Raw genomic sequence first — 27,371 nt, 5'->3', positions numbered from 1 at the left:
CTAGATTAACATCCATTGAAATATATCACTCAGGCTGTTGCCCAGGTAAGTGAAGTAGGAAAGCCTTCTTTTAGTTGAGCTTGTAACAATACAGACACAACTGGTCAGTGTTACCTTGGAAAAACTTGATTTTAACTTCTCAGATGAGGCTTGGGTTATCTTCCATCCAGCTACTAACCAGATCTGACCCTGCTTAGCTTCCAAGCTCAGACAGGCCCCACCAGAAGCTGCCACCCACTGAGCTCTGTTGTAGTACATTGACCTGCAAATCAGTTGACTCAGTGTTTCTCACTCCTGGCAACTTGAAGATGTGTGGACTTCAGCTCCCAGGATTCCCCAGCTGGGTTAACTGATCCATCAAGCAAACTTTTAAAGAGAACACTTTCCTGAAACTAGAAACCACATAACCTTTGGGGCATAAAAGGAAACATCTGAAAATTCAGTGCCCCCGCCATGTGCCTGAGGTAGTCTCCCAGCAATTGCTGATGATTGCGGCTAGGAACAAGGGGCCGATGAGCAGGTCAGATCCTTTGATCGCCTCTGGAGAAAGAGACGACGTGAGATCATCTGTGTTGTGCTCCATACAGTTGCTCCTTAGGAAGAGACTGCAAGGCAGTGGTCTCCAGAAGGTGGGAGAACCAGGAGATGAGGGAATTTATCATTCGTGGTCCAGCCATAGTCCGAGCCTTCAAAGGATGCTAAGTTTGCACTTCCTTTGCTAACCACTTTAGGAAATTGTGTATTAACCGCTTTGAAGAAGTTACAGTGACAAGGCTGGGAACGCTGGGTGAGTGCCTTCAATCCTTAATATTAGGAAATGAAACTGTATCTTTATAAGATTTAATAATTTCAAATGAACAGCGACAAGCAAAACAAGGTTTTGGCTATAGAAATTTTTAAACAGATTAAGGGCTCAGAAACGTTGGAATATTTGATTTTGAATATTAAGATTTCGTAATTAATTTTCGAGAATAAATGCATTTTCGTGGTAAAGAAAAAACATTTTTGATAATGGAGACATAACAAGTCAAGCAACTTATAATGGTGTTCAGAGATATTTTTGAGGAATTGCATCAGGACCTTGAATGAACAATGTCAGCTACATTACGTGTTTTCTGTTACAGAAAAAAGATTTGCAACAAAACTTCCCTAAGTGTGGAGAACAATGTGAACAAAAATTTCTTACTGGATATACCAAAAAAAAGAAATAAATAAATCAGATGAGACTTTTAAAATTAAGAAGGAAATAAAAATGCCAGTCCCAGAAAGCAGTTGGGATAATTGCTCCTTCCTTGACTTACAAAAGAAGCTTGTTAAAGTTTTGAAGAAAGTTGAGGCAAGGGCCAATAATCATTTGAATGGATCAAGGAACAAGATTATTTTAAGAAAAGGAAGTAATTCAAAGTTGGCTTATTTGATCAGGGTTAAAATGGGACATGTTGTTATTTTGGGTGGTTCTTTTTGGACTTGCTGACATCTGGACCGGAAAAGACGCGGCGTATTGGATTGTCTTACGCTTAAGAGTTGAGAGATGGAAAGATGAGTTTTATATACATGCAATAAACAAACAAACAAATAAATAAAACATGTTAACAAAGAGATGGGCTCTCTTTGGACTTTTTGCTGATACCTGGTTTGGAAAATTGTTGTTTATTGTTTAACTTGTTAAGAATTGAGTTATGGGATGAAAAGCTCTATCTATTAATTAAGAGGAGGTGAAGAGATGGTGAAATTGTTTATACTTGCCGTGATGAGGGTGGAAAGCTGCTTCCTTTGTTTGTTTGTTTTTGTTTTTGGTTTTGTTTTGTTTCTTTCTCTTTTGCTTTCCTCTAGCTTTTGCGCTCTCTTTCTATTTTCCTTTTTCCTTTTATTGTAGCTAAAACTTTTAATGAAAAAAAATACTCTCTCTTTCTGTTTTCCTTGTATTACCTTTTGTTATTGTAGTTAAAACTTTTAATAAAACATTTTTTTTTAAAAAGAAAAAAGACAATTCAGTGCCCCCAGAGAAACCCTGGAAGAAAGATTTTTCTCTGCCTGCCCATTTAATTAAGATTTCTAAAGAAAAACCACAAGAGGTCTATGGGGAAGGAAAGGGTGGCCAGAAACTCCGAGCCCAGACTTTGAAATGTTTCTTCCCAAATGCTGACTATCTCATGTGTCATTTTGGTCCTCTGCAGTCTTTTATTTATACCCTTTAATTGACCTAATTTAATGGAATTAATCTAAACTTGTTTTTAATTCTATAAAAGCAGTTTTAAACCTGCTGTCCAGTTTTACATTTTGTAAATGTAAACAGAGCATGATTTTGTGGCTTTTAGCAGATACCAAAGTTAATTGTTTCATTCTGGGCCAGAGGTGACTGCAGTGGGGGTCAAAAAAGGGCAAGATGGTGGACACCACCATGCAATCGAAGCCTGCCCCTTTTTATGATGCATGTAAAAAAGAGACGAGGTCTCAATCGCATGGTTTGGCTGCCATCTTTTTCCTTCCTTCCTTCCTTCCTTCCTTCCTTCCTTCCTTCCTTCCTTCCTTCCTTCCTTCCTTCCTTCCTTCCTTCCTTCCCTGTTCTAGGTCAAGAATTGGAACACCATCTGGAAAAAGAGTTTCCCTAAATAAATAACAAAATAATTGGCCTTGGGAGCAAAACATGTTCCTGGTTTGTTGCTTTCTCGCCCTTCCCTCGAAGCTCCCGGATAGCCACAACTGCCTTTCCCAAAACTTTCTCCTTCCCACTCAGTCAAGCCATTAACTCCCCCCTGCCCAAAGATGCTCTGCATTCAACTCTTTCTGAAAATACCAGAATGGGTTGGTAGGAGGCCATGAAATGGGATAAAACCAACTTTTCCACCCTCTTCATATCCTCCATTTTCAAATTCCCTGCTGCTCCATCTGCGTCAGGCTTTTTTGCCAATAAACAGGGATCCTAGGTCAATGCAGGATCTGAACTAAACAGAGAAACCCCACCTAACCTTGTCATCCCCCCTTCCCCGAAACTGACTTTGTCCAGCTTCCTCCGTATCCAGTTTTGCGCATATGGACTGAACAGAAAACATTCACAGCTGCCATCTGGAGGTACCCGGTGAAAATAAGTCCCTCTACTCATCCTTTCAAATAAAAGCTTTCTCCCCTCCTCCTTATAGGCTTCTTTTCTTCCCTCGGCTCAGACTGCTCTATCTTTATATAACGTCTTTTGTCTGGGGCTTGCCTCAATGGAGACTCGAGAACCAAAGGCCGAGAGAATCTGCGTTACCACCCCGAGAAAACAAAACTTAGTTAATTGAAGCCCGTAGTCCGTTCTCTATTGATTTAATAGACACTCATTGGATCTCTACATAGAAGTGTTGTAAAGGGATTTTTGCCAGCAGAGCTGTTGTACAATGCCCGTAGGGTTGTTGTTGTTGTTTTAATGTGGCATTATTTTTTGTTCTACCCCAATGTCCGGCTTCTAATTTCTCACCGTCAGCTCAGTACAGTTTTCACTGACTTACTCTGATCATGCATCAACCAGCCTGTTCCTATTAATATTTCTACAATATCCATGAGCACAGATTCTTCCTATTATTTAGACTGCTAAATATGGGGTCATAACCAGTGCCAGGACTGGAACAGGAGACTTCCTTCTTCTTTTCTTTTCTGGACATCGTTAAACTACCAACAGCTGCCCCAAAATTATGACAGGTTGAAGAAAAAATGTTCTGTTTGGTTTCAGTTTGATTTGGTGCTTTTTCCTGTAGTTATTGTAGAATATTTCTATGCATATTTTTGTCATCATCTGCCTGAATATATGCATGTTCAAATTCTTGTCCAAAGCAATTACAGTTTGCTTACTCTTTGTATGTGTCTCTCACATGTGTTATTCCAAAGCAATTATCATGTTTCCTTCCTTCCTTCCTTCCTTCCTTCCTTCCTTCCTTCCTTCCTTTTCTCTTTTTCTCTCTGCTTCAAAAAAACCATGGTATAGCTATAGGAGGTAACATTTAATCCTGTGAACATTTCACATATGCTTTGATGTCTAAATGACCATATAAATGGGTTCAATCACAGAATAATGTTAACATGCAACGTTAAGGGGCCATGCCATCAATATGCTGAGTCACAGGCATGGGTCAGTATACATGAACTTGACCAAAAGGACATAAACATTGGAAAGTGCTTTGCCAGTGGACCCAAGACATGCCTGAAGTCTGAAATGTAGCAGCCCTTGTTTTCTAACATAAAAGGGACCTCTTTTTCAAGTCATTCATTACTTTCCTCCCTTTTTGCAACTGCATGTTCTGCGGATACAGGAAATGCTAAGCACACGATACAGAAGCATGCACTTTCTCTTCCTTGGGACTGTACAGCACGTCCCAGTGTCTTTGCAATGTGTTAGCCTTCTCCTTCCTAGAGCTCCTCAACCAGAAGGGCTAGGCTTACCCAGCTTGCTCAACAAAAGTGTTTAAAGAACTAATGACTGCCTTTCCAAAACATGTAAGGTTTGATCAGCATTAACTAGTTTGCATGTGTGTGTGTGTGTGTGTGGATGGATGGATGTATTGTATTGCACAAATCCATCTCCTTTGGTTAGCTTATACTTCCATGTATTGGACAAACCCAGAAAATTAACATTAAAGTTAAATGTGGTGTGTGAAAATAGCCAGGATTTGAACAAAAACACAAATCAATGGCTAGTCATCCTGATAGTGACATTCTGAGTTACAAACAGCATGATTCTGGGTGCTGTGTGCCAGGGAACAAAAGTGGAAGGAAGCTCATGTTTGGCTAGTGAGTTTCTCAGTGGTGTCCTGTTGTTCCCTCTTGGAAGGAAGATGCTAAACTTGACAGACCTTTAGCTCCATCTTTAGGGTTCTTCTGACGTTCTTATAAATCCAAGGCAAAGTCTGCCATTCAAGTTGCCTAAGAACTTCAGCTAATTTGGAGTGATTGGAAAATGCTCCAGGACAGATAGAGCCTCAGCGGTTGGCAGATGGGCTCCAGATTTCTTCAGACAGCAGCCACTGCAAAGTCAGTCACAACACCTGTGAATCTCTTCTGGCAACTATTTCCAATGATTCCTTTCTATGGCTGTTCAAGATTAATTGGGGCAAATCTAATGATTCCCTAGAATGAGGCCTCCAAAACACATGGCTGGTGTTTCAGGAGGCCTTGAATGAGTCAGTGCAAATGTGCCATTCAAGTGTGAATGGAAATCATATTCCCTTGAAGAAAACAATCTTATTTCCTCTACATCTTTTCCTAACCACCACCACCACCACCACCACCGTTCATGATCAGCCTTGTTCACAACAAAAATGGTGGAAGAATTAAATATTCTTTATAGATTTATAGTTCTGAATCCTTGGTCAAACAATGCTTTTGAATTTAAACATATAATAGCTTTCTAAATTGGCCAAGCTTCCACTCACCACCACCGCCCAATCTTCTTTTCTCAACCAAACCAACAAATGGCACTGTATAAATCATGGTCATAGTTGGTAAGATGAAGTGTGAACTAAATCAGGACAAACTCTACCTGCCCTGGGCAAGTAAGGTGGCATAAGACCTTCCCATCTTAGTTAACTAGGTAGGGTACAACACAACCACCTTGGGTAACTATCGTAAGAGGGTTTAAGCTAGATGGTTTGATCAAGCAAATCATGTCCGTAAGTAAGACCGCATTGCAAGAAAGTACTTAAGATATTGGCATGAAACTAAGACTTACAACGATGTGAATTATATGGTTGTAAGGCAATCACAGCATTTGTAGAAAATTCATTTTCACCACAAATAATAGCTTGTACAGTCATTTCAAATGTGCCAACCTAAATTGAAAGAACACTACAAATGACCAATTCTCCAAAAGTGTGAAGCCAGAAGAGGAATTGCCCACAAATTATATCCATTTACCTTAAGGCTTGGATTGCATCAGGTCCCAAATATCACATCTTTCCTTACTTTCCTCCCTCCCACACCCATGTTTTGTTCCCTTCCTTTTGCAAAAAAATAACCAACAAAAAGCATTTATTGAGATTAGAGGATAAGGAAGGGTTCAAAATGATATCATCTTCTACTTTATGTGGCAGAATGTGGAGGGGGGGGAGAAAAAAAAACCTTGCTTTCTAATAGGCAAGGGGTAAACAGAGCTGGCAAGAAAGCTGCCAATTTGACTTTTTTTGGACACTCCACCCCACTGCAAACTCTCCTGTTTTGATGGGTTAGTTTTCAAACAATTTTAAACTTGAGAACAACCTGTTTATGACAGGGTATCCACATCTCCTGTGAAAGTTATAAGAAAAAAGAAAAAAAAAAACATCTCTGCTTTTTCATATCCTATGAAGGAATTATGCAGCCAAACTTTTGATTGTCTTAATAGCAGATGGTTTAACGATGACCTTTAGGATTGACTATTTTGGATGATTAAGTCTTTACATGGCTACTGTTGTCACAGGACAGATTATTTTACCCTCTCTAAAAAATAAACTCATGCTTCTTCCTGGTGGACCTTCAAAAACACGTTCTCCTTATCCTAAAAATAACCAGTTACTTTAATGCCTTCCACAGTAGCAATGAAACCTGAGAATTCCTCCAGATCCCAAATGAGAGATTGCTCTATGATATCTTTCTTGCTAAAAAATCAAATAAGCCAAATTTTAAAGTGCAGGAAATAGCCAGAAACCAACAATGTAATTAGTGGATTTATGAGATACAGAGCCTCTGCTGCGTTAGCTGTGTGGCAAAGGTTAGAAAATTATATCCCTGAAATGTGTAAGTCTTATCTTTGACATGCATGTTTACCCACCTGTCCCACATGTGTCTATATTCCAAGGCAGCAAGAGAGAAAGACTTGCATTTGAAACTGTCAGGATTGACACACAGACCCCTGACAGGAAAAGATCAGCAGCGTTTTAAGCTTCAGAACCCAACCTCACGGGAAGGTCCAAATATCCATAGCATTGTAAAATCAGCCAGGCTATCTATGAAATTATGCTGTTTCCCAGCCCCAGACGCAGTGCATGAGGAAACCAGACATGGATTAATTAGGTGTGACTGTATCATTAAATTAAGATAATGAACAAACAGCTACGCATCACATTCAAGTTAGCATGCCAGACTTCAGTTCACCTGCCACTTTTGCGGGGAGCTGAGCCTAAACCCGCAGCCTCAGCAAGAAATAAAATATCACCCCAGTTAGCAATTTCTGGGCAATAGCTTTGCTCATGAGAAAGAGGGTTATTCAATACTTCAGAGACCTATCCAAGTACTCTCTATATTTATGTTTTTGTAGAGATGGCTATCATGGGCACACCAGTGTGTTTTCTCAGCCCTGTGGCTGAAACTTTTATGCAAACTCACAGGGAAAAGAAAGAAGAATTTAAAAAGGAACAGACTATTATATGCATAATGATGGAGAAATCCTGAAACACCCACAATGGAGGACTGGATTGTGAAGGCAGAAATGGCAGAAATGGCAAAATTGACCCGTTTGATCAGGGATAAAACAATAAGTATTTTTATAAAAGGCTGGGAAGCTTTTATGGATTTTTTGCTGAAAATGGACAAACATGAAATGGTGATTTCTGGATTTGTTGACTAAAAAAGGTCGAATATGGGATAGAACTATGTAATATAAACTTAAACAGGGAGGATAGATCATCAGTTTATAACTGCTGTAAAGAAGATCGGAAGTCGCTTCTTTAATTATCTTTTTTTTCTTTTTCTATCTGTATTGCTCTTTGAACTTTTTCTTTCATTTTTTCCTTTTTCTTAGTTTATATATTTTCTTTCATTTTTTTCCTTTTCTTAGTTTATATATTTTCATGTTTACCTTTTATTTCTGTACAATCTCTCTCTCCCTCTCCCTCTCCCCCCACCCTCTCTCTATATATGTGAATTTTAAAAAGAACAGGATTGTTAGAAATCTAGGAGAAATACTTATTGATCATACGTCTGTGCTAAAAGATAACAGTATGGCCAGGCTTAAGGGTATGAAGCTGTTAACAGTGCAAAAAGTGTCATCATGTTTGCAACAGTGAACCAGATCTCCTTTGATCAACTTGTATCCCTAGAAACTCATGGGAGATATATTACATTCAGACTCATTCCTATTTTAAGATTGATGGTCCACATCTAAAAAGAAGTTGTGAATACCATAACAATTTTTTTCCCCAAATTTAGTCATGTATGCATTTTCACATATTGCAAAATAGCCTGAATGTAAAAAACTTTTGATTTTAAAGTCAATGTTAACAATTCCAGATGTATTGAGTTGAATGCCCTTAACCAACACATGCTGGTCAGTATGGCTGGTCTCTAAATTCTGGATTTTAAGGCTACAGACATATGCCTATCTCATGAGAATAAACCTCACTGCATTCTGCAAAATTTGCTTATGGGTAGACATGAACAGGATCATACCATTTCAGTAACAAAGAGAGAGAAAAAAATAATGTGATAACTCCTGCAAGTTTTTGCCATCCGCATGGCTAGGAATTGTTTTGTGGGAGAATGTTGTTTTCCCATCATGGTTTTATTCTAGGCTGTACTTCCAAATTCTACCAAATGTTATCTGCAGAGAGAATACAGGCTGTCCTTTGTTCTGCCATGCTTCGTCTAAAGAATTTCCAGAGGGGGCAGCTTTGTTGGCTTGTTGTTGTGTGTCTAAACAACAAAGCATTTTGTGGCATCTTAAAATGAACAGAAGCCATCATAATGTTAGCTAGAGTTTCAAGGGCCCCCCAAACTCCTGCATGCTTGCTTGATTTATTTGCTTTGTGAAAAAGGGGGGTGGGGGTGGGTGGACTATGGCATGTTCTCAACTGTCCCTGAAATTTTCACAGGATCTAGCTGTGCACTTGCTGCATGGATGCATTTTACATCATAACGAAAACATATTTCTACCTATGGATCCTTTCACAGATAAAATGTAAACATCCCAATTGTACCGTCACAGGATTATAGCACTGCAATTCTATGTGTATAAAGGGACTGTTTTCTATACACACATACATACGTACGCATTCATAGACCTTTGCCAAATCTTCATTAATCTTGCTTCACTACAGAATAATTATTTCCTTCCTTCCTTCATCCCTCCCTCCCTCCCTCCCTTCTTCCCTCCCTCCCTCCCTCCCTCCCTCCCTTCTTTCCTTCCTTCCTTCCTCTTTTATACACTGAAGATGTGGGTGAAGTATAATACACACCCAACAAAAAACACCCTAAACTCATCTGTTTTTGCCTGTGAGTATTATTCTTGAATGGAGAAACTGTCCTTTTTCGCTCTAAAGTCAAAATTAGTTGCTATGGGCATATAGCAGACATGATATCCCACATAGGGCTGTTGCATTGAGTTATGGGTTTAACTTGTGCATTGACACGTTCCTCCTCTCACTGTTCTTCGGGGTATCTTTCTAGCCCTATTTTTTTTCCCCAGCTTTTTAAAATTATTTATTTATTTATCAGGTGTCTTCACAATTCGTCCTCCTCTGGAACTGCGCCTAAGCTTTTGGTTGCTATTCTAGGAAGCAGCTAAAGTTTAAGCAAGTGTTGTCCGTACCCAGCCGAGGAGGAGGAATAAACAGACAGCAACTGGGTTGATCGAAATTGGTATGCCTCATTGGCCGAGCTGTCGGATATTTCTAATGCATCTGAAGCCTTCGTTACGAAGTTCCTGCTAAGTATCTTTAAAACCTTTGATCTCTAGTCAGTCTTACCAAAGGAGACAATTAATTGAAGGTGAGCATCTTGCAATAAAGTTATGTTGTGGTCAGTTTAAATGCATTGTCCATAGCAGATTCATGCAAGTCATCATCAATTAAAATCTTGTTGGAGCCTAGTTCATTATCATCCCAGCATCCAAGCACACGCACACTTTGATCAATATTTTTGGTTGTTCTGTCTTGAAGCCTAACACAGTGTCTATGTCTATTTATTTCACCAACTGATTATGATTTATTTTTACCTGCACCATACAATGAAGCATTTTATTCCAGATGCTTTGAGTTCCCATCTGCTTCTAACAGCCACAACAACAAGGTCCTTCCCTCCTTCCTTCTTTCCATCCACCCATGCAGTGAAGATGTCAGTTGTGTATAATCAATAAACAATAAAAAACATCTTCTCCTGCTAGTTGCATCATCCCAGATGACAACTGCCAACAAACGCAAAGTCAGGAATTACACTTTTCCTTTAACTCTTGCCAAGTGCTGTGGCAGTGTGTATTCCCATTTTTGTTTGGGGGGTATCTGAGACCATCCTTCTGACTGCAATTAGTGTTTGCGTAATTGTATGGCTCTGAAAGTTAGACGGGAAAATGCTTAAACAGATTAACTGGTTGAGTTTTTCTGAAGCAGCATCCATAACCTTTAATTTTCAATTAAAGCAGCGACACAAATTAATTTGTGATTTCATTATTTCTTGCCCCTTCCATGGAAAATCAAAGGAATTTTTCCAAGGTGGACTTAATCCATGATAAAGCATCTTTAGACATTGAAACAGATATCAAAAGAATTTCAAGGCACCACATTCCCTAGCATTAACCTATTCCTTGGCCAATTAAGAACCACAAAAATACATAAAATTTTATGGTACACATATTACAGTTACATACTGTATATATTTTTAAAAACTGGTTGTCTCCTACCCAAAGCATTCCTGAAGATACCTGAAGCCTGTTTAGCACAAAAGACAATTGGAATAACAATGGCCATATGTCAGATCAAGAATAAATAGGTGCACACTTTTTTCAGGTTCAAATACCATGGCCCCAAGACATCCCATTCCAGTCAGAATGGGACATTTTGGAGTGCTTTTTTGCCTCAAAAGGTTTGGCATATTTCAATTTAAGAACCAAGCATGTTTTTTTTCCTAAACATTATTATTAAATATCCTTAAAGTTCTAAGTGATGCTAGACCAAATCTTGTCATCTCCTTGAAAGGAGACCCCTTGAAGTTATAATACAATGCTTGCTTTTTGGTAAGATCTTGAAGGGCTGTTTAGATAGTGACAAATGCAGTGAAAACATTATTGTAGAAATCTGGGAATGGTCCCATTTGTATAAGTTCTCATACAGAAAGTAAGATTTACAGGTATATATTGGGTTTCCGTCTTGATATTAATGATCCAGGAAGTAGTGGAACACTTGTGTTATCACATCTGTCAAGCCAATGAGTCTAAGATTAACCTGACTTCTGTCATAGTAACTGTGCTATTTTATCAGGTCATTTTACATATATGCTCTCAATTCCAGGAAGGTGGTAGCTAATGATTTCCATTTGGGCATTATCCCTTAAGCTGGAATCTATTTTCAATCTGTACAACTTGACAGAGGAATGTTCTGGAGAAGTGAATACTTTTTCATGAGTTTCTCAGTTTAGGATTAAAACTGCCGTAATTCAAAAATTAAGGCTAAATGGAAGCTTATGTGATTAGATCTGTTGAAGTTCAGCTGTGATATTGAAAAGGAATGAAAGAAAGAAGGTAGACACCTTCAAACAATGGATCTGGAGATGGTTTCTAAGAGCATCATGGATTGCAAGAGAAACCAAACAATCAGTCCTGGGTCAAAGAAAGGCTGACTATTCCCTTCAGGATCCGATGTTCAGAAAATGGAAACTCACATCATTTGGGGTATGTGAAGAAAACAGGTCATGGACCAGAAAAAAAATGCCTTTCCTGTGGAAGATTTAGCAGAGAAAACAATGGATAAGGTGAATAGATGTTATCAGGCTCGAAGAAATGATAGGACTGTCCTTGGAACAATGATGAGTTTTTACCAGAGACTGGTCAAAAAAGCAAGAGTCAGTCCATGTAACTATCAGGAGCTGAACTTGACTTGATAACACCTAACTAAATTTCAGCTAGTTTATCATCCCTTTCCTCCCTCCTCACCTATTTGGTGTTTGTCTCAGTAACCGTCTTTAGCTTTCAGCTGATGAAAGTCCATGCCATCTTTGTTTGAACTTTGGCGATTTGGTGGAGCTAAATATACACATCCTTCAGTAATACACAAAATCCATCCTCTTGTGGTAACAGCCTTCCAACTCTTGTTAGGTAACATTATAACAGTTTTCTGGGAGAAAAGAGAGTAAGGTGCTTCTCTGAATGATTTCTTCCAAAGAGATGTTCTAAGTGTCTCAGTTATAAGTCTGGTTTCCATTGGGGTCTGAATAACCTATAACTAAATACGGTATGGTGATTTCCTCACACCTTGTTTTTGAAGGCACCACATCTCTCCCTTCTTCTCAAAAGCTTTGATCCATTGGCATTCAGCCTTTGCAATTTCTTCTGCCTTTTTTTTTTTTTTTTTGATCCAGACTATTATCATTAACCCTTTTCACACACAAATTAGAAGCAATGAAACAATTAAAAATCAATGCTCAAGAAATTAATTGTACTTCAAGCAGTCAAAGACATGTGATGCTAACATTATTCTGGCAATAAATTAAATATTAAACAATGCTTCCTGGACTCAAATGGGATTGCAGGGGTCACCAAGCAAAGCTTTCTACAAAACGATGAAACAAGCAAACAAACCAAACCAAGCTTGCTTCTGATATTAACTCTTTTTTTTAAAGACAAAATCCAGAAGATGACCTCCTGTTGATCTTAACTAGAAGGAAGTATATGCAGGCAGTAGATGTCTCAACACAAATCTGAGTGGACACATTAGGGTCTACATCTACAGCTGGTTGTTTCAAGGGTTATAGACTTAAGTATCTATTCCTGCAACTGGGATTGTCATCTCTTGTTATGTTCACAACAAAGTGCCCTGAATATGCCTTGTCTTCCTCCTCCTTTGTTCCCTTTCAAATTGGCTATTATCCTGTCCTGCCTATTTGGCGATCTACACTGTACATTCTTTCTGTCAATTTCACTTTGCAAGGAAGAAAGTGAAATTTACTTTTTTCCCTCCCCTAATATTTGCCTCCACAAAGGCTGCAAAGGCACTATGATGTCGCTTATTGTAGAAATGGCACAAAGCATTTAAATATTTCTATCTCGTCTTTTTCTACAAGGATGCTTTGGCACCGGGTCCAGAGAAAACACCTAACATAACGTGCCTATTCTCTTGGAGCAAAAAATTATGAAGTTGTTGGTTCAAGGAAGAAAATAGAGAATCACTGAAAACTTAACCAACCAGACAGAAGGCTCTGAAGGAACAGGATTTTATGGGGTGATTTTGCGAGAAATGAGACAGAAGATGCTAGAGATTCTTAGCAAAAAGAGTTGCTGTTGGCTGGTCATGGTGTGGAGAGGGTTCACCTGCCATTCTAAAATATATCTTACACTGTATTTCATGAGTATTGGAATGGGAGGCAAATTGAAATAATTCATTCTTTATCTGCCATAAAAATAATCCACTGTGGTTTGTGGTTTAACGGCCGGTCCTTCTGGTTGCAGGTATAATACATTTCACAGATTTGTAATTTTGTGTTTTGAGCATTGTATGTCTGTGTGTGTGTGTGTGTGTGTGTGTGTGTGTGTGAGTTGTCCCTGAAACTCGATCTGGATTACGACCCTACTAAGATTAAGCATGTTGCTTTCAGTCACACAAGCTTTGTGTTTCAATTATGGAGGCATTTATTCGACACCTGTATTTAGCCGTGTCCCTTTTCAAGTACATTTTCATTTCCCCGAGTCTTTTTTTATCGCTCCGTACAGTGCATCTTAATTTAACAATCATTGCACTTCTAAATCTAACAGCTAACCTGAAAACTGATATTGCACCAAGGTTGAACAAAGCTTTAATTCACATCTGTCTCTTCCATTCTGGCTTCTCTCTAATAAAAGAGATGATCATGAATTGGGTAATTTGCAGATTTATAAGACCAGGTGTTTTCAAGTATGAAAATGACCTGTGTTGCTTAGAAGGGAAACAACCAAGAGAAAGAAGGAAGGAAGGAAGGAAGGAAGGAAGGAAGGAAGGAAGGAAGGAAGGAAGGAAGGAAGGAAGGAAGGAAGGAAGGAAGGAAGGAAGGGGCAATAATTCTCCGCCCCCCGCAACATTTTCTTTTTTCTACTTATGCTTGCTTGTTTGATTTGTCAGGTTTACTGAGGAGGGGGCTTCTCACTGTCTTAGTGATGGATGGTGAGACTTTTGAATGAGCTGCATTTCTCACATGAGGTCTGAAAGAATATGCTATCATTCAGAGTAACATACCATCTCCTTGCTTATCATCTGTTTCACAAGTCTGCTTCTTAAAAGTGCTTCAAAGCTTGAGTTTGTTTTGCAAAATCTCACGATAAGACCTGCCCTGACTTTGTAAAAAGACTGTTATAGAAAGCTATCTAAGTGCTCAAAATACCCTACGGGCCTCAGGTATATGAATCAAGCATAGAGAAGAGGAAAAACAGACTACTTGGGACAGTCCTAGGTTTTGATTCATTCATTTATAACTATTAGGCCAAAAAGCCTTTTGGTTGGTCTTAACTTATTTTGAAAGCTAGAACATAATCTTATGTCTCTCCCGAGACAGCAAACCAGTGCCTCAAAAACCCGGACCCTCCGTGGTCTTCATTAGATGCAGATGGAAGGGTGGAAGTTATGAATGAATTGCATGTCTAATATCTGGATATGTTTGCATATCTGTTAAGGATTGGTGGTTCTAGTTTTTACTGTCCAGATTTCTTTCAAAGGTCTGGATGAACTGTGAATAAAATCTCAGCCCAGCCCATCAACTTTCCATTCTCCTCTCAAAGGAAAGGAGAAGAAAGATAAGAATTACATTCAGGGAAGGAAGGGAGGGAGGGAGGGAGAGAGGGAGGGAAGGAGGGAGGGAGGCAGGAAAACTGAACCAGTTCTTATAGATGACAGCGAACATTTTGTCAGGACTCTCACAGATCTTAAATAAATCTATCTTCTTAATATGTGAATGTGGAGTTTGGATTTGTACAGTATTCAGAGTGGAGTTACTCTTTGCATTTTTGAACTGCATTATGGCTTGATTTTCGCTTACCAGAAATACAAAGCAATCCTATATCTTTCTACATAGTAGTTTTTTATGCAGTCCAACATGCTCAACACAGCTCACACGTGCACACACACACACACACCTCCATTAGGAATAACTGAATACATCCACATGGAGGTACCTACAAACCTTTAGCAATTGTGGCTTTTGGCAAGCACCATGCACAAACCCACTGGACCCAATTATTCTATCAGGAATGGCAGGGAGTAAAATATCCACTTATGTTTATGGATAAATACCTATAGAAGAGCATCTTTCTTTCTACTCCATGATACACAGATTAAATAGAAAAGGAAGGGAGGGAGGGAATTGGTCGGGCTCCTGTTGAATTGTTATCTTCTGATTTGAAGCAATAATGAAACGGAGGGAAATCATATTATAAGCAATATATTATTCTATTCCTCAAAACCGTATGCTGTGCTTTTCTTTTCAAACTTTTCTGTAATGAATCCCTGGTGGAATGCAAATTCCCCTCATCCCAAGGGGCTAAACAAGACGTTTAAAAATTGGTAATAATCTGTGGCATCATACAGGTATTGAGAATTCACATGGACCTAGGCTTTCATAAGACCTAGGCTTCCATCTGACCCTTTCATAAGACCTAGGCTTCCATCTGCTATACCTTTGGAAAGTATTGCCAAACTTCCAGCCATGCCGAAGAAGAATCTTGTTGGGTCAGTTGCTGTTTTGTTTTTTGTTTTTGTTTTTCCCCTCCCTAATGAATCTGGTTATTAAACAGGCTGGGATTCAATGCAGATGGAAGGAACAGCTTCTACTTTGACATTTGGGCAATCCTTAGAATTCACCTTGAAATTCAATAAAATAAAGAGAAGTGGAAGTTAAGGATATTTTTATGTATGCATGTACGTATGTTTGCAAGACTTTGTCCCAAATAACCCATTTAGGAAAGATAAACTTTTCTTCAAGGAATTAGGTAAGAGGGTAGTCAGCTGCCAGCAAATGACTCAAGAAATGCCTGATTAAAAAGTTAACTCCTGTAGCAGAGTCTAGCTAAAACAAGAAAAGGTGATTTGCTTTGTCTTGTTTTCTATTCAGGACTCCTTTCAAAAGTATATTTGTACTGCACTGAGAAGCAAACCTACACATGCATAATCTGTCGTAAAAACACTAAAAAACAAACAAACAAACAAACCAGATTTTTTAAAAAAATAATTCCCAACATCATCATCATCATTATTATTATTATTAATTAAATTTATATCACCGCTCATCTCCCCCAATGGGGGACTCTGGGCAGTTTACAATAAATAGCATTAAAACATAGCCAGATAAAAAATTACATTAAAATATACATAAAAGCAAACATGAAATCCAAGTGGAGATGGATCACTAAGGGGTACTATGGCGCCAGCCATCCCCAGGTGGAGCTATCTCTCTCCCCCTCCCAAGCAAGGCAAGCAACTTTACCTCTGTTCAGTGTTTGACCGAAGTGTATAACCTGAATTTACATATTATTATTTTTAAAAATAAACTGTCCTTGGCAAAACAAATCAAAAATAAATTGCAACGTTCAAAAGGCATCATCCAGAGAGTGTTAAATTAAACAGCAAAGCTATGTCTCCCCACCTTTCATATTTATTTATTTATTATTCGCATGTCTATTACCGCCCATCTCCCCCCAAAAGGGAGAAATCACGTATGTGACTTCTATACAGCTTATATGAATGGATGAAAAAAAGAGTCTGCCTGGGAGAGATTGCAAAAGAAAGGGGTTGGTTCTGGAGGAATGGCACTGATTATCACATGCCACCCCCCTCCAGGATTTCTTCAATGCACGCTCTCTCTCTCCCCCTCTCCCTCTCTCTATCCCCCTTCCCCCCTCCAATTCATTAACTCATCCTCTTTTTTCTTTTCTTTTCTTTTCTTTTTTTTTTTTTTTTTAATAACTTCCTTTTTGACCTAGTGGGTTTGGGGAAGAGGTGGATGTTTTCGAAATGTGCGATTAACTTTGGGGGATTTACTGCTTGGGCAGAAAAACTGCAAAAGATACCGGTAGCTTAAGCCGTTCGGAATCACATTTCTGGGATTCGAACTTGGTAGGAAAACGTTTCTGACGATTCCCCTTCGCCCTCCTCTCCTTTCTTTCTCCCTCTTCCTCCTATCCCCCCCCCCCCGGTTCTCCGTTCTCTTAAGTTTTCCCAAGCATCGCGAAATATCCCTCCTTTTCCGGAACCCAAAAATAGAAAGGAAAACAAAGCAAGGAAGGAAGACGCAAGAGAAGAGGGCCAAACTTCCAAAGCTAAAGGACCTTCTCGCCTTTCCTCCTTCGAACAACGGGAGCCTCATCGCCTCCAACTTATTCACTTCAATCTCAGTTTCTCTCAAGCAATCAGTACACCTTGCATACCTATTAGTCCTCCCTCCCCATATATACATTTAGTTTCTGCCTCCCCCCATCCTTATATGTACACTTCCCCCATTATCTTTGAATTGTACAGAGAAACACGGCGGGGTTGGGGGAATCCGGGATGACAAGTGGGAAGAACCGCGAAGGGCGCTTCCTCCCAGCCCCGAAATAAACCAGGCGGTGCTGAGTGTGTGTGTGTGTGCGTGTGTGTGTGCGTGCTCATGAGTGGGTATGGGGAGGGGGAGCGATCGCCAGGGGAATAGAAAGTCCCACGGCAGGCACTAGGTTCCCCTCTCTGCCTCGCCAAAAGCGGCTCTGATAATCGCCACCATTAAAAAAAAAAAAAGTTCCTGAGTTTCCCTCTTGGTCGCTGACCAAATGACAAACTCCCTCGACTCCTCCCAACCCCTCGCCAGAAGTGGATGCCTAAACACCCACCGACTTTCTTCCGGATGCGTCCCTAAAACCGCCCTCTTCTTTGAGTCTCTCCCCCCCCCCCCCCAACGTTGTTGATTTCTGACCACCTGGGCTGCCGCGTTGTGCCTCCTCCTTGCAGACAACCATAACACCCCGTCACTCCCCTCCTTCACGCTAAATTCTCCCCCCCTTTTATCGGGGGGCCGTTGCCTAAATGCAGGAAGCACTCGCCCCCTGCCGCCCCCTCACCCTCTCTTCCACCCCAGCAACGCCTCGAGCTTGGGGTGGCCGTCGGTGGCATTCGAAGACTTGCTTGTCCCCGCTTCAGCACCTCCCTGGATGGACAGCTCCTTCCATTCTTTCCGGGAGCGATTTTTCGCGCCGGCGGTCCCTCCTCCGCTTTTTCTCCCCGACTCGCCGGCTTTCGTTTTGTTTGGTGTGTGCGTGCGTGTGTGTCTGTGTGTGTGCTGGTGCTTGTGTGTATCTCAGTATGTATTTTAAAGACAGACCCCCCCACCCCCCCGCACCCGGAGGCTGGAAATCAGTCGGTTCCCTAAGAGAAAGCCCCCTTCCGCACACACAGCAACGCACCCGCTCACACCTACACGGGAGCACTTTTTCTAAGCCGGCAACCGGGCAGGATCGGCCCCGATCCTTGCCCCCCGCTCCCGCCGTCCGCCTTGAGAGCTATCTGCCCGGACAACCGTGTCCTCCCCCCCGCCCCCGCGCTCTGCCCAGCCCCGAGGAGAAGGGAAAGTTGCGAATCCCGGCTCACCTTTGTGCATCCCCGTGAAGCGGTCCTTCAGCACCGTCAGTTCGTAGATTTTCCCGAACTCTTCGAAAAGCGGCTTGAGGTCCTTCTCATCCAGGTTGCGCGGGATCTGCCCAATGAAGAGCTTGATGGCATCGTGGTCCTTCATGGGAATGGTGGCGGAGTTCCCCGGACTGTGGTTTAATCCGTTCATGTGCCCGCTGGGGTTGGGGTTAGAGTGGGTGCTACTGAGGCTTGGATTGTCTGCTTGTCCGTTTGCTAACGTGGCCATCTTTATATACATAGAGAAAAAATCTTCTTTTCCTTTTTTTGCCCACCCCCCCTCGCTGCCTCGGTTCCTCTCTCCGTCTCTCAATCCCGCTCCCTCTTGCTCGCTCACTCACTCACACACACACACTCACACACACACTCACACACGCGCGCACACACACACACGCACTCACTCACGCACGCACCCACACACACACGCGCGCGCACTCGCCCGCTCGCTCGCCCGCCCGCCCGCTCGCTCGCTCCCACACACACACACACACACACTCGCGCCCTCCTCTTGCTCGCTCGTTCGCTCGCTCGCGGAGCCAGAACTGATTTTTTTTTCATACATTGAACAGCCAGGATCTCTGTCCTTTCCGTTTAAACAGGCTGGATCGGTTCAAAGTGCCAGAAAGCCGAGGGGGTTGGATGGGGGGGCGGGAAGGCGGGGTGGAGGCAGAGGGGGACGGGGGGCGCAGGAGGGAGGGGGCACTTTCTCTTGCTTCGCTTCCATCCATGCACCCCTTCCCCTCCTCCCCATTCACCCCCCCACCCTTTCTTCCCACCCCCACCCCCGTCTGCTTGGCCGGTGGTAGATTCCAGCCCTTGCTCTAGCTATAAATAGCGGCAGGCGCATGGCTTTTTGGAGTCAATATCTATTGTGGTAACCGAGGAGGGGGGCGGACGAAGGAAGGAAGGAAGGAAGGAAGGAAGGAAGGAAGGAAGGAAGGAAGGAAGGAAGGAAGGAAGGAAGGAAGGAAGGAAGGAAGGGGCAGGCAGGCAGGCAGGCAGGCAGGCAGGCAGGCAGGCAGGCGGGGAGCGGCTGCGTTTGGCACAAGCCAAGGGCTTTATTTTGTTTTATTCTGTTTTTATCACTCTCCCCCGCTTTTTTTTTTTCTTTTTTTTGCGGAGTGGCGCCCCTCTTCCTTGCTTTTTTTACAATGCATTTAAGGTTTTACCCCCTCCCCGCTTTATTTTAATGTTTTTTTCCCCACCCCCTTCTTTTGCAAACCCAACCATCTCGACTTTTCCTTCCAGTGTTGGCTAGGAAAAGCAAGCCTTTTGTTTCAGGGGCCAGGCAGATGCAGAAAAGGAAAGAAAGCAAGAGGGAAAAGTAGGCAACAAAAGAAGGCGTTTGGGTGTTTTTATTGAACGTAGTAATAATAAAAATAACCTCCATCTCTTCGGTTTTTTCCCCTCCGCTCAAGCTGTGTGTCTCTCCTAAAACATTTCTAATAAAAGAACTACAGATATGGAGGAAACCTGGAAATCAAAGGTGTTTTTTGTTGTGACAGTTGTAGTTGTTGTTTTTCCTCTCTCTGTCTCTGGTGTCTACACTTCTTCTGTATGTTTCTATGTGTGTGCGTGCATGTGTGTGTGCATTTTGTTTCTTAAAATCCATTTCTTGCTTGTGGACCACAAGGGTTTTAAAACCTCTTTCTCTCCCTGAGCCTGGTCTGCGTCTATTCCATGGTCCAACATATTGTACATATTTGGGGAGGGGGAGAGGAAGAAGAAGACCATGTGTGGTGGGGGTGGGTGGGCAAAGAAGAGACACAGAAAGAATCAAATTGACTTTATGGCAACCCTTCATATTTATGCTGTTAATAATTGTTCTTTGAATTCACTTGGCATTGCTCCTCCACCTTCATCCCCACTGCTCCTGGCTACTAGAAATTGATTTTGGAACGCATTGGCACATATTTTTTGGGTAGGGTCTTATTTATTATCATCAACATCATCGTTGTTGTTGTTGTTGTTGCAAAATTGGCTAGCTGTCGGTTTGTGTCTTGGATGTAGAGTTCCTGGTTATGGTCTCTGATGGGAAAGTAAACATTTTCACTTCCTGCTCTTAATAGGGCAGCAGGTTTCTTTGACACTTATAGGGACAATGTATTATAGTTAATTAAGTCATGGTGTAATAGGATAAGTAGGTTTGGTCTATCTTCCTCCCCATACCACCACTTGTCTTCTGCATTGTTGTTTGAAATAAAAATAAATAATGCTTTTTTTTTTTTTAAAGAAGACGATAACGAAGAACAAGCTGGCATTGGATTAAAAAATACGACATGTAGCTGAAAGCAATTTTTCTTAGCTTTTAATGAAATCTTACAGAAGGATCTGGTGGCATAAGCTTTTACTACAGATTGGGAAAATACAGGTACTTCTGTGCAGAGAAGCAGGGAATCCACACTGTTGCAAGTTATTGGGTTAGAAGGAGACACGGCTCCTTATAAATGTTGATTGGCCATGCTGCTGGCTTTAGTTTTCTTCTTTCTTTTGAAATATCTCTTCAATGGGTTACCTTCTAGCCTGTAAATAGGGTGACCCATGTGAATTGATGAATATGAAGTGGGGCTTTATTTGAACTTGTTGTCTGTCTTTTTGATACTGATTAAAGGCACTCGCCTGCAGTACAGTATAAAGTTTTTTGTTTTTTTTTAAGAAAAAGTAAATGATGAAAATAACATCTCGGTTAGAGAAAACAGATCCTGCTTATTTTAAAATCAGATGCTCATATCTGTTCCCCTCTCAAGTTTCATAGAAAAATAACATCTCGGGGTGTGTGTATGTATATGTTTGTGCGTGTTTGCATGTGTGATCATTCCAAATCCACAAGAAGCAGAGAGAATTAGATAAAGGAGGTTTGGAAACAAGGCATTAGAACGATATTACCTGGATTACTTTAAACGGAAGGGGCAGCATTGGCAAAGACAAATGTCTACATCTGTCACAGTCCTATGAATGCCTGCATGGATGTACATCAAACTAGCAAGGAAACCAGCTAGGAAAATGGGAGCAATACGTGTGGAAAAGTGTGTGTGTTGGGGTGACTCTGCAAATTTACAGTACTACAGTATAGGCTAATCTGTATGCTAGGCCAATCTAGTATTAACCCCAAACAAACTATGGGAGCTAAGGTTTGCAAAACTAGGGCCTCACTAAATGAAACATCTGCATTTTGGGGCAATTTTGCAAAAAGAAGGCAGGGAGGAAAATTCGCTGTAAATCCATTCATTATGGCAGGCAAAGATCCTATAACCTATCAAGCCATCATTGCCCAGATTGTACTTTAAACCGGACTTCAGGTTCTCTGGGTGCTGTTTAAATTAGTTTTACTCTACAGTGGTTATCAACCCATTGGTTCCCACATGCTGCTAAAGGGAGGCTGCAGTTTCTGAAGGTAGCTTTGTTGTTTGCGATGAATTCAAGAGATGGGTTCAAGCAAGAGGTCATTTGACCCAAGTGTTGATGCAGCAAATTTCCAAAGTACACCATAGTATGTATATAAAAGTTCTTGGTATCCTGGGTATGAATAATACTTTGAAAACCAAACAGGCCAGATATAATGAACCTTTTAAATATATATTTATGTTCTACGTCCCTTCTCAAAAGGATGAGAATCTTTGCTTTGAGGAACATAAATTTACATTGTGCCTATTTTCAGTGCACACCATTTTTCTGAAGGTGTTTTAAGCCAGGATAAACTATTGCTTTTAGTGCCTAGTTTAAAAAAAAAAGGGGGGGGATGATAAGATTTTCTGAGTGGGATGAGGTAATTTGTCCCAGGTTGACGGTCTGTGATGTCCTGTCAAAGTATAGGGTGATATTTTGCAACGTATCAGGTGTAGGAATGCAGCAAAAGATAAGCTTCATATTTTCCTTCTCGGAGATTCTCTACTTTCTTTATTTGGTCATTTAAGGTCTAGATTATGTTAATTTAGGCACTTAACTTAGTAGCAAGAATGGAATACCCAGGCACACACATGTACAGACACTTCTTTCACTGATAGAAGAAAAGGGAAATTGATTTTTTTTCCCCATGTTGCAAAGCAAGCATGTGTTAATGAGAAAAGAGAAACCTTTTGAATGTGTGCTATTACAACACAGTTAGAAAAAACAAACTTCTGGTGCAAATTAGGGTCAAACTAAGCCAGCATCTGCCCACCAGAGAAACAGACACTCAACTCATTTATAGGGCTGCCTGGAGTGTCTGCTCACAACCTATGCAGTATTATCCTCCTTGATGAGAACAGGCCAACGACGAGCGTCATTTGATCCCAAAATAGTCATTTGATCATTTCCGTGGTGTGTTCTAAGAGTTTTCAACTGATGGGAACGAGCTGAGGAGAGGAATGGACATGAATAATTGGAGTAAAAAATGGTGTAAAAAATGATGAAATTTGCCATGGGAAAGAGTAATGGCTTAAATACAACAGCTTTTCTTGGTATGATGCACATGCAGGAACGATGCTTAGATCCTACACAGATGAAACATGACACAGCACGGCCTTAAACCCTGCACCATCCAAGGAAAAGAAGTTTGTTGTGACTGTGCAGTGGCCCTTCTGATGATGATGATGATTCATGCTGGCATTATTCAATGAGCAGGGTGACCTTTGTTTTTGCATTTATAAGCCCCTGCCAAATTCTCCAGACAGAAAATTAGGAAAATGTGCCTGCTATTGCCTACTAATATGTACTAATTGCAAAATGAATTCTGATGGCTTTTTATTTAGAGAATGGTAGGTCTTCCCAACCCCCTCTGTTTGAGGAAGAGAGAATACAGTTTGAAAGCTCCTGAGGGAAGCTGGGGCAGGTAACTTGACAAGGAGGTGAACAACCTTTAGGATTTCTGTGCTTGGTTAAACAGTGTTGGTCATCTGCCTTCCTGGGCAGCTTATTCTTCAAATGTTGGGAACATTTGCATTTAGGGAGTCTAATTTATTTATGAAGGGGTGTAAAATGGTTGGGAGATTCCACCTACATTTAATTATAGGACTGTGTCTCTGAACTAGAGTCCTGTGGAAAGAGAAACACGGTATTAGAGGTTGTTGTTGTTTATTCGTTTAGTCGCTTCCGACTCTTCGTGACTTCATGGACCAGCCCACGCCAGAGCTTCCTGTCGGTCGTCAACACTCCCAGCTCCCCCAGGGACGAGTCCGTCACCTCTAGAATATGGTATTAGAGGAGATATCTGCAAAACATAAAATAGCAGACTCACAGAAACAGAGAAATCCCTTTCTGTTGAATTCTTTTTATAGTGTCAGCTTGTGGCACCCTGGGGTAGGCAGACACATGCCCCCTATGAAGGAGGATGATACCCTTCTTTTTTGCAAGAAGAATTCAAGCCGTATTCATCCAACTGATAGAAGAGAATATCGGTAGCTCAGGGTTGAACCGGGGAGTCCTTGGTGCTCCCTGAGCCTGGTTGTTTTCTTGCAGACGTTTCATTGCCAGACTAGGCAACGTCTTCAGTGCGAGGAGGGAGAGGGCCTCGCTCTCTGTTTATCTACTGTTTATTCACTATTTATACATGTATATAACAGAGAGCAAACCCCACTCCCTTCTAGCACTGAAGATATTACCTAGTTGGGTAATGATTTATTTTTTTTTGGTCTTCTTTTCCTCTTACCTCTGGTTTTTTTTTTTTTTTTGCATAGTTTTTACCCAGATCACATTCTGTATTTCCTTCCCAAGGATAAGGAAGATGCTTTCAGAAAGTGAAAATTTCACAGAAGACAGTACAGTTTTTCTTCTGTTAACCCCATTATTGTAAATTTAAATAAGACAGACCAGATGCAAACATCTAGCAGATGTGGGGCAACATTCAATGTCAGCTTGCCCAGAAAAAACCCTCATTCCCACAGTTCTGGGCCATCTTACGTTGTACCTCCTATTTACAATGAAGAAATGTTTCCTTAACACCAACTTATTTCTCTTTTAGCATTTTACCCCTTTGGAAAGCTCACCACAAAGGATACGACAGCCATAACCAAGCTGAACCTTCTGTGCAGCTTGAATGTTGACCAGAGGAATGGAAACAGATCTGAATTCTAGAAGAGAAATTCCAAAAAAAGACAGCAGGAGTTTCTGGAAAGTTTTATAAGACTCCATTTTAGAAGGTGGACAAATGCTACCTTGAAACTAGCTGGCTTAATCTTCCTGTCTGTTTAATCTATCTGCAAATAAGCATGGATTAAAAAAAAGGGCTTTGTAAAGCCAGTTGGACCTTCCCTACTGCTCACGAAAATGAGGGAAAATTGCAATAATTTGAACTAATCAATGCAATCTCTAAAACACTTCTCCCCCCCCCACCACTCCTTCATTTTTATGGGGGGGGGCATAGAGGTATATGTGGTGGCCAAGAGGTGGGTCTGTTTCTGTGGATGTGCAGAAATTTGGTCTCATTCTTCATGTCTCTCTCCAGTGGCCTGCAGACTTTCTCACTGCTGGCATTTGAGTGGATACTGCAGTGTGATTAAAAAAAAAAAAAAACACCTCTACATTTGGGGCTACTTTTTATGGAAATCAGGAGAAAAGTCTGTAGATATAAAATAAATAAAAATACAAGACAAAACAAATCAAAAGAAAAAGAGTACCTTTTAACCACCCAGGGATAATAAAGCATGCTAAAAATACCAGCAAAAGCCATTTAAAAGCTCCTTGAGAGGGGTGGGGGCGGACACAGAAACCTCATTTGCAGGGAACGGGGAAAGGGAGGGTGTTATCTTTGGGGGAAAAGGAAGGCAGATTGTGTTGCAGGGTCATTTTGTATCATTAGAACTCAATAATTTGAAATAGTTTCAAATTATTCAAACATTAGTTAAATTTCAAACAAACAAAAGGTTGTCTTACTGTTCATGTCAGTGGGAAGAATTTTATTCTATTTATTTATTCTATTAATTTGTTTTGCCTTTTTTGTTTTTTTTAGTGACACCATTAACAGTCGGGATTACATTGTCAGTTCTTCCAAATGCAGAATCCACCGTCTGTCTGTCTGTCTGTCTCTCTTCTCCCTCTTTCCTACATTTTCTTCCACTTGTTTTTCCACCTTCATCTTTACAACAGCTATTCCACTCATGATGAATGAAAGGGTGGAGTTACTGATTGGCTCTGCCAGGTGGCCAATGAGAGGAACGGAGCAGGGAGCATCATCCGCCCTCTGTTGCTCAGTGGCCTCATTGGCTGCAGAACAGCTTGACTCCAGCTGATTGGTTCAGCTGATAGGCCCCAATCATGATTGGTTGCTAGGAATGGTGCAAGTCTTCTGCAGAACTAAACAGATCAATAGTCCTTGTTTTCTTCCTCTGGAGATTGATCAGAGAGCACCACTTGCAATGAGACATTTTGGCAACTTCAGGATTGCATGCTGAAAGGCTCTGAAGGAGCTACTCAGGACTAGTAGCTTTCCTGTTCTTGCAAGAAATGTGCTTAGCTTTGGTTTTAATTTCCTCCCCTCCACCTTTGTCTATTAGTATCACTGTGTATCTCCTTGCACAAGAAATAGCTCCATACCGTAGCTCTGAAAATTTACACCTGTTATGTATTTAGGGATGTACATTTCTGCCCCTACCTTAATAAGGAGGCTCCTAACTAGAGATCTTCTTTGCACGCCGATTTTCCATTCCTGGATAGAACACTTCCCAGTACTTCCAAACCAAGGGAACCGTCCTCAAAACAATTCCAAACCAATTAGAGAAGTCACTCTGGAATTAGAACACCCCTGATTCTCCGTTTCTTTGATTAAAATCCAAGGGACGAGAGGAGTTACTGCCCTCTTCCCCCAAATTCTCAACATGCTTCCCTGTAAACCGAATTGAAAAGGTGCATCAGAGAGACAATGGGTGGTGGTGGTTCCTCTTGTTGAAGCACTGAAGCAGGACCACTTCATCTGGAAGCTGCCTTTCAACCAAAGGGACTCGGCCTCATGCACAGCTCGTGCACAGAAGATCAAATGAAAAGGGCTGCTGGGAAGCAATGCTTTACAGCACCACATTACCCAGAAGAAGGGGATGCTTCAGCTGAAGCTGTGGGCAAGCAAACTACCCCCTTAATGATCTGCCCAGCTGTAAAACCCTTGAGATGAACAGTCCATAAACCACAGGATGAAGGGGTTGGCATTTTAGAACCTAATCCAGGTTTATTGAGAAGCAAGTTCCTTTGTTTCAGTGGGGCTTTCTCCCCAGAAAATATGCACAGGACTGCAATCTTAACAATACAATTCAGGGGCCAGGAACACTGTTAGGCCTTGAGCTATGGCATGGGTATGCCATTTTTGGATGACAAAGGAGATGCAGGGCCTGCCAAATGGAGCTCCTGTAAAATCTGGTAACACCTTTTCTGATTAACACATTTTTTTTAAGAGGCACAATCTTTTGCAAGCCTTTTAGGAAAACTTGTTAGAAATGGGGCTACCAGTCTCCTCCTGTCTTTGGGCTCTCAGAGACTAACAAGTCAGTCCTCCTACAATGTCTACTGGGTACTTCCTTTTAGAGGCCTGTCCAAACCTTCTCCAGAAGCACCATAGAAGAATTATGTCTGGGCTCTTTTTGAAAGTCAGGCATCAGCAGTTTAAGTTGTGTTCTGCTTTTTATTCTCAGTCTTTCAGTTCTTTTTAGTGACCTGCACTGAATAATCTCCTATTTTCATTCTCATTTAGAAAGTAGACATTTGGCTGGAAGAAAAGAATGAACATAACATGTGCAAACACACCCCTTTAAAAAAAAAAAACTTTGGGGGAACTGATCCTCCTAATAACAGGTGTTTATAGACCATAATTGTATGCTTACCCCCTTGGAAGTAAGACCCACTGTAGTCCGTAAGGCTTAC

At 41.1% G+C, this 27,371-nt stretch overlaps 1 protein-coding gene across 1 annotated transcript in view; it reads right to left on the bottom strand.

Annotated features, from left to right (window-relative positions):
• LOC134490272 (CUGBP Elav-like family member 4) overlaps positions 1-18,867 on the bottom strand; it is a 501,068-nt gene extending 482,201 nt beyond the window's left edge. The window contains exon 1 of the mRNA XM_063293188.1: positions 18,510-18,867. Within this exon, the coding sequence (XP_063149258.1) occupies positions 18,510-18,789 (280 nt within the window). The 5' untranslated portion in view covers positions 18,790-18,867. The remainder of the gene's footprint in view (positions 1-18,509) is intronic.
• Positions 18,868-27,371: the final 8,504 nt, after the last annotated feature.

This window comes from Candoia aspera, chromosome 2 (genome assembly GCF_035149785.1).
Source record: "Candoia aspera isolate rCanAsp1 chromosome 2, rCanAsp1.hap2, whole genome shotgun sequence".
Taxonomy (NCBI): domain Eukaryota; kingdom Metazoa; phylum Chordata; class Lepidosauria; order Squamata; family Boidae; genus Candoia; species Candoia aspera.
The sequence above is the reverse complement of the archived record's forward strand: the minus strand, read 5'-3'. Positions and strand labels throughout refer to the sequence as shown.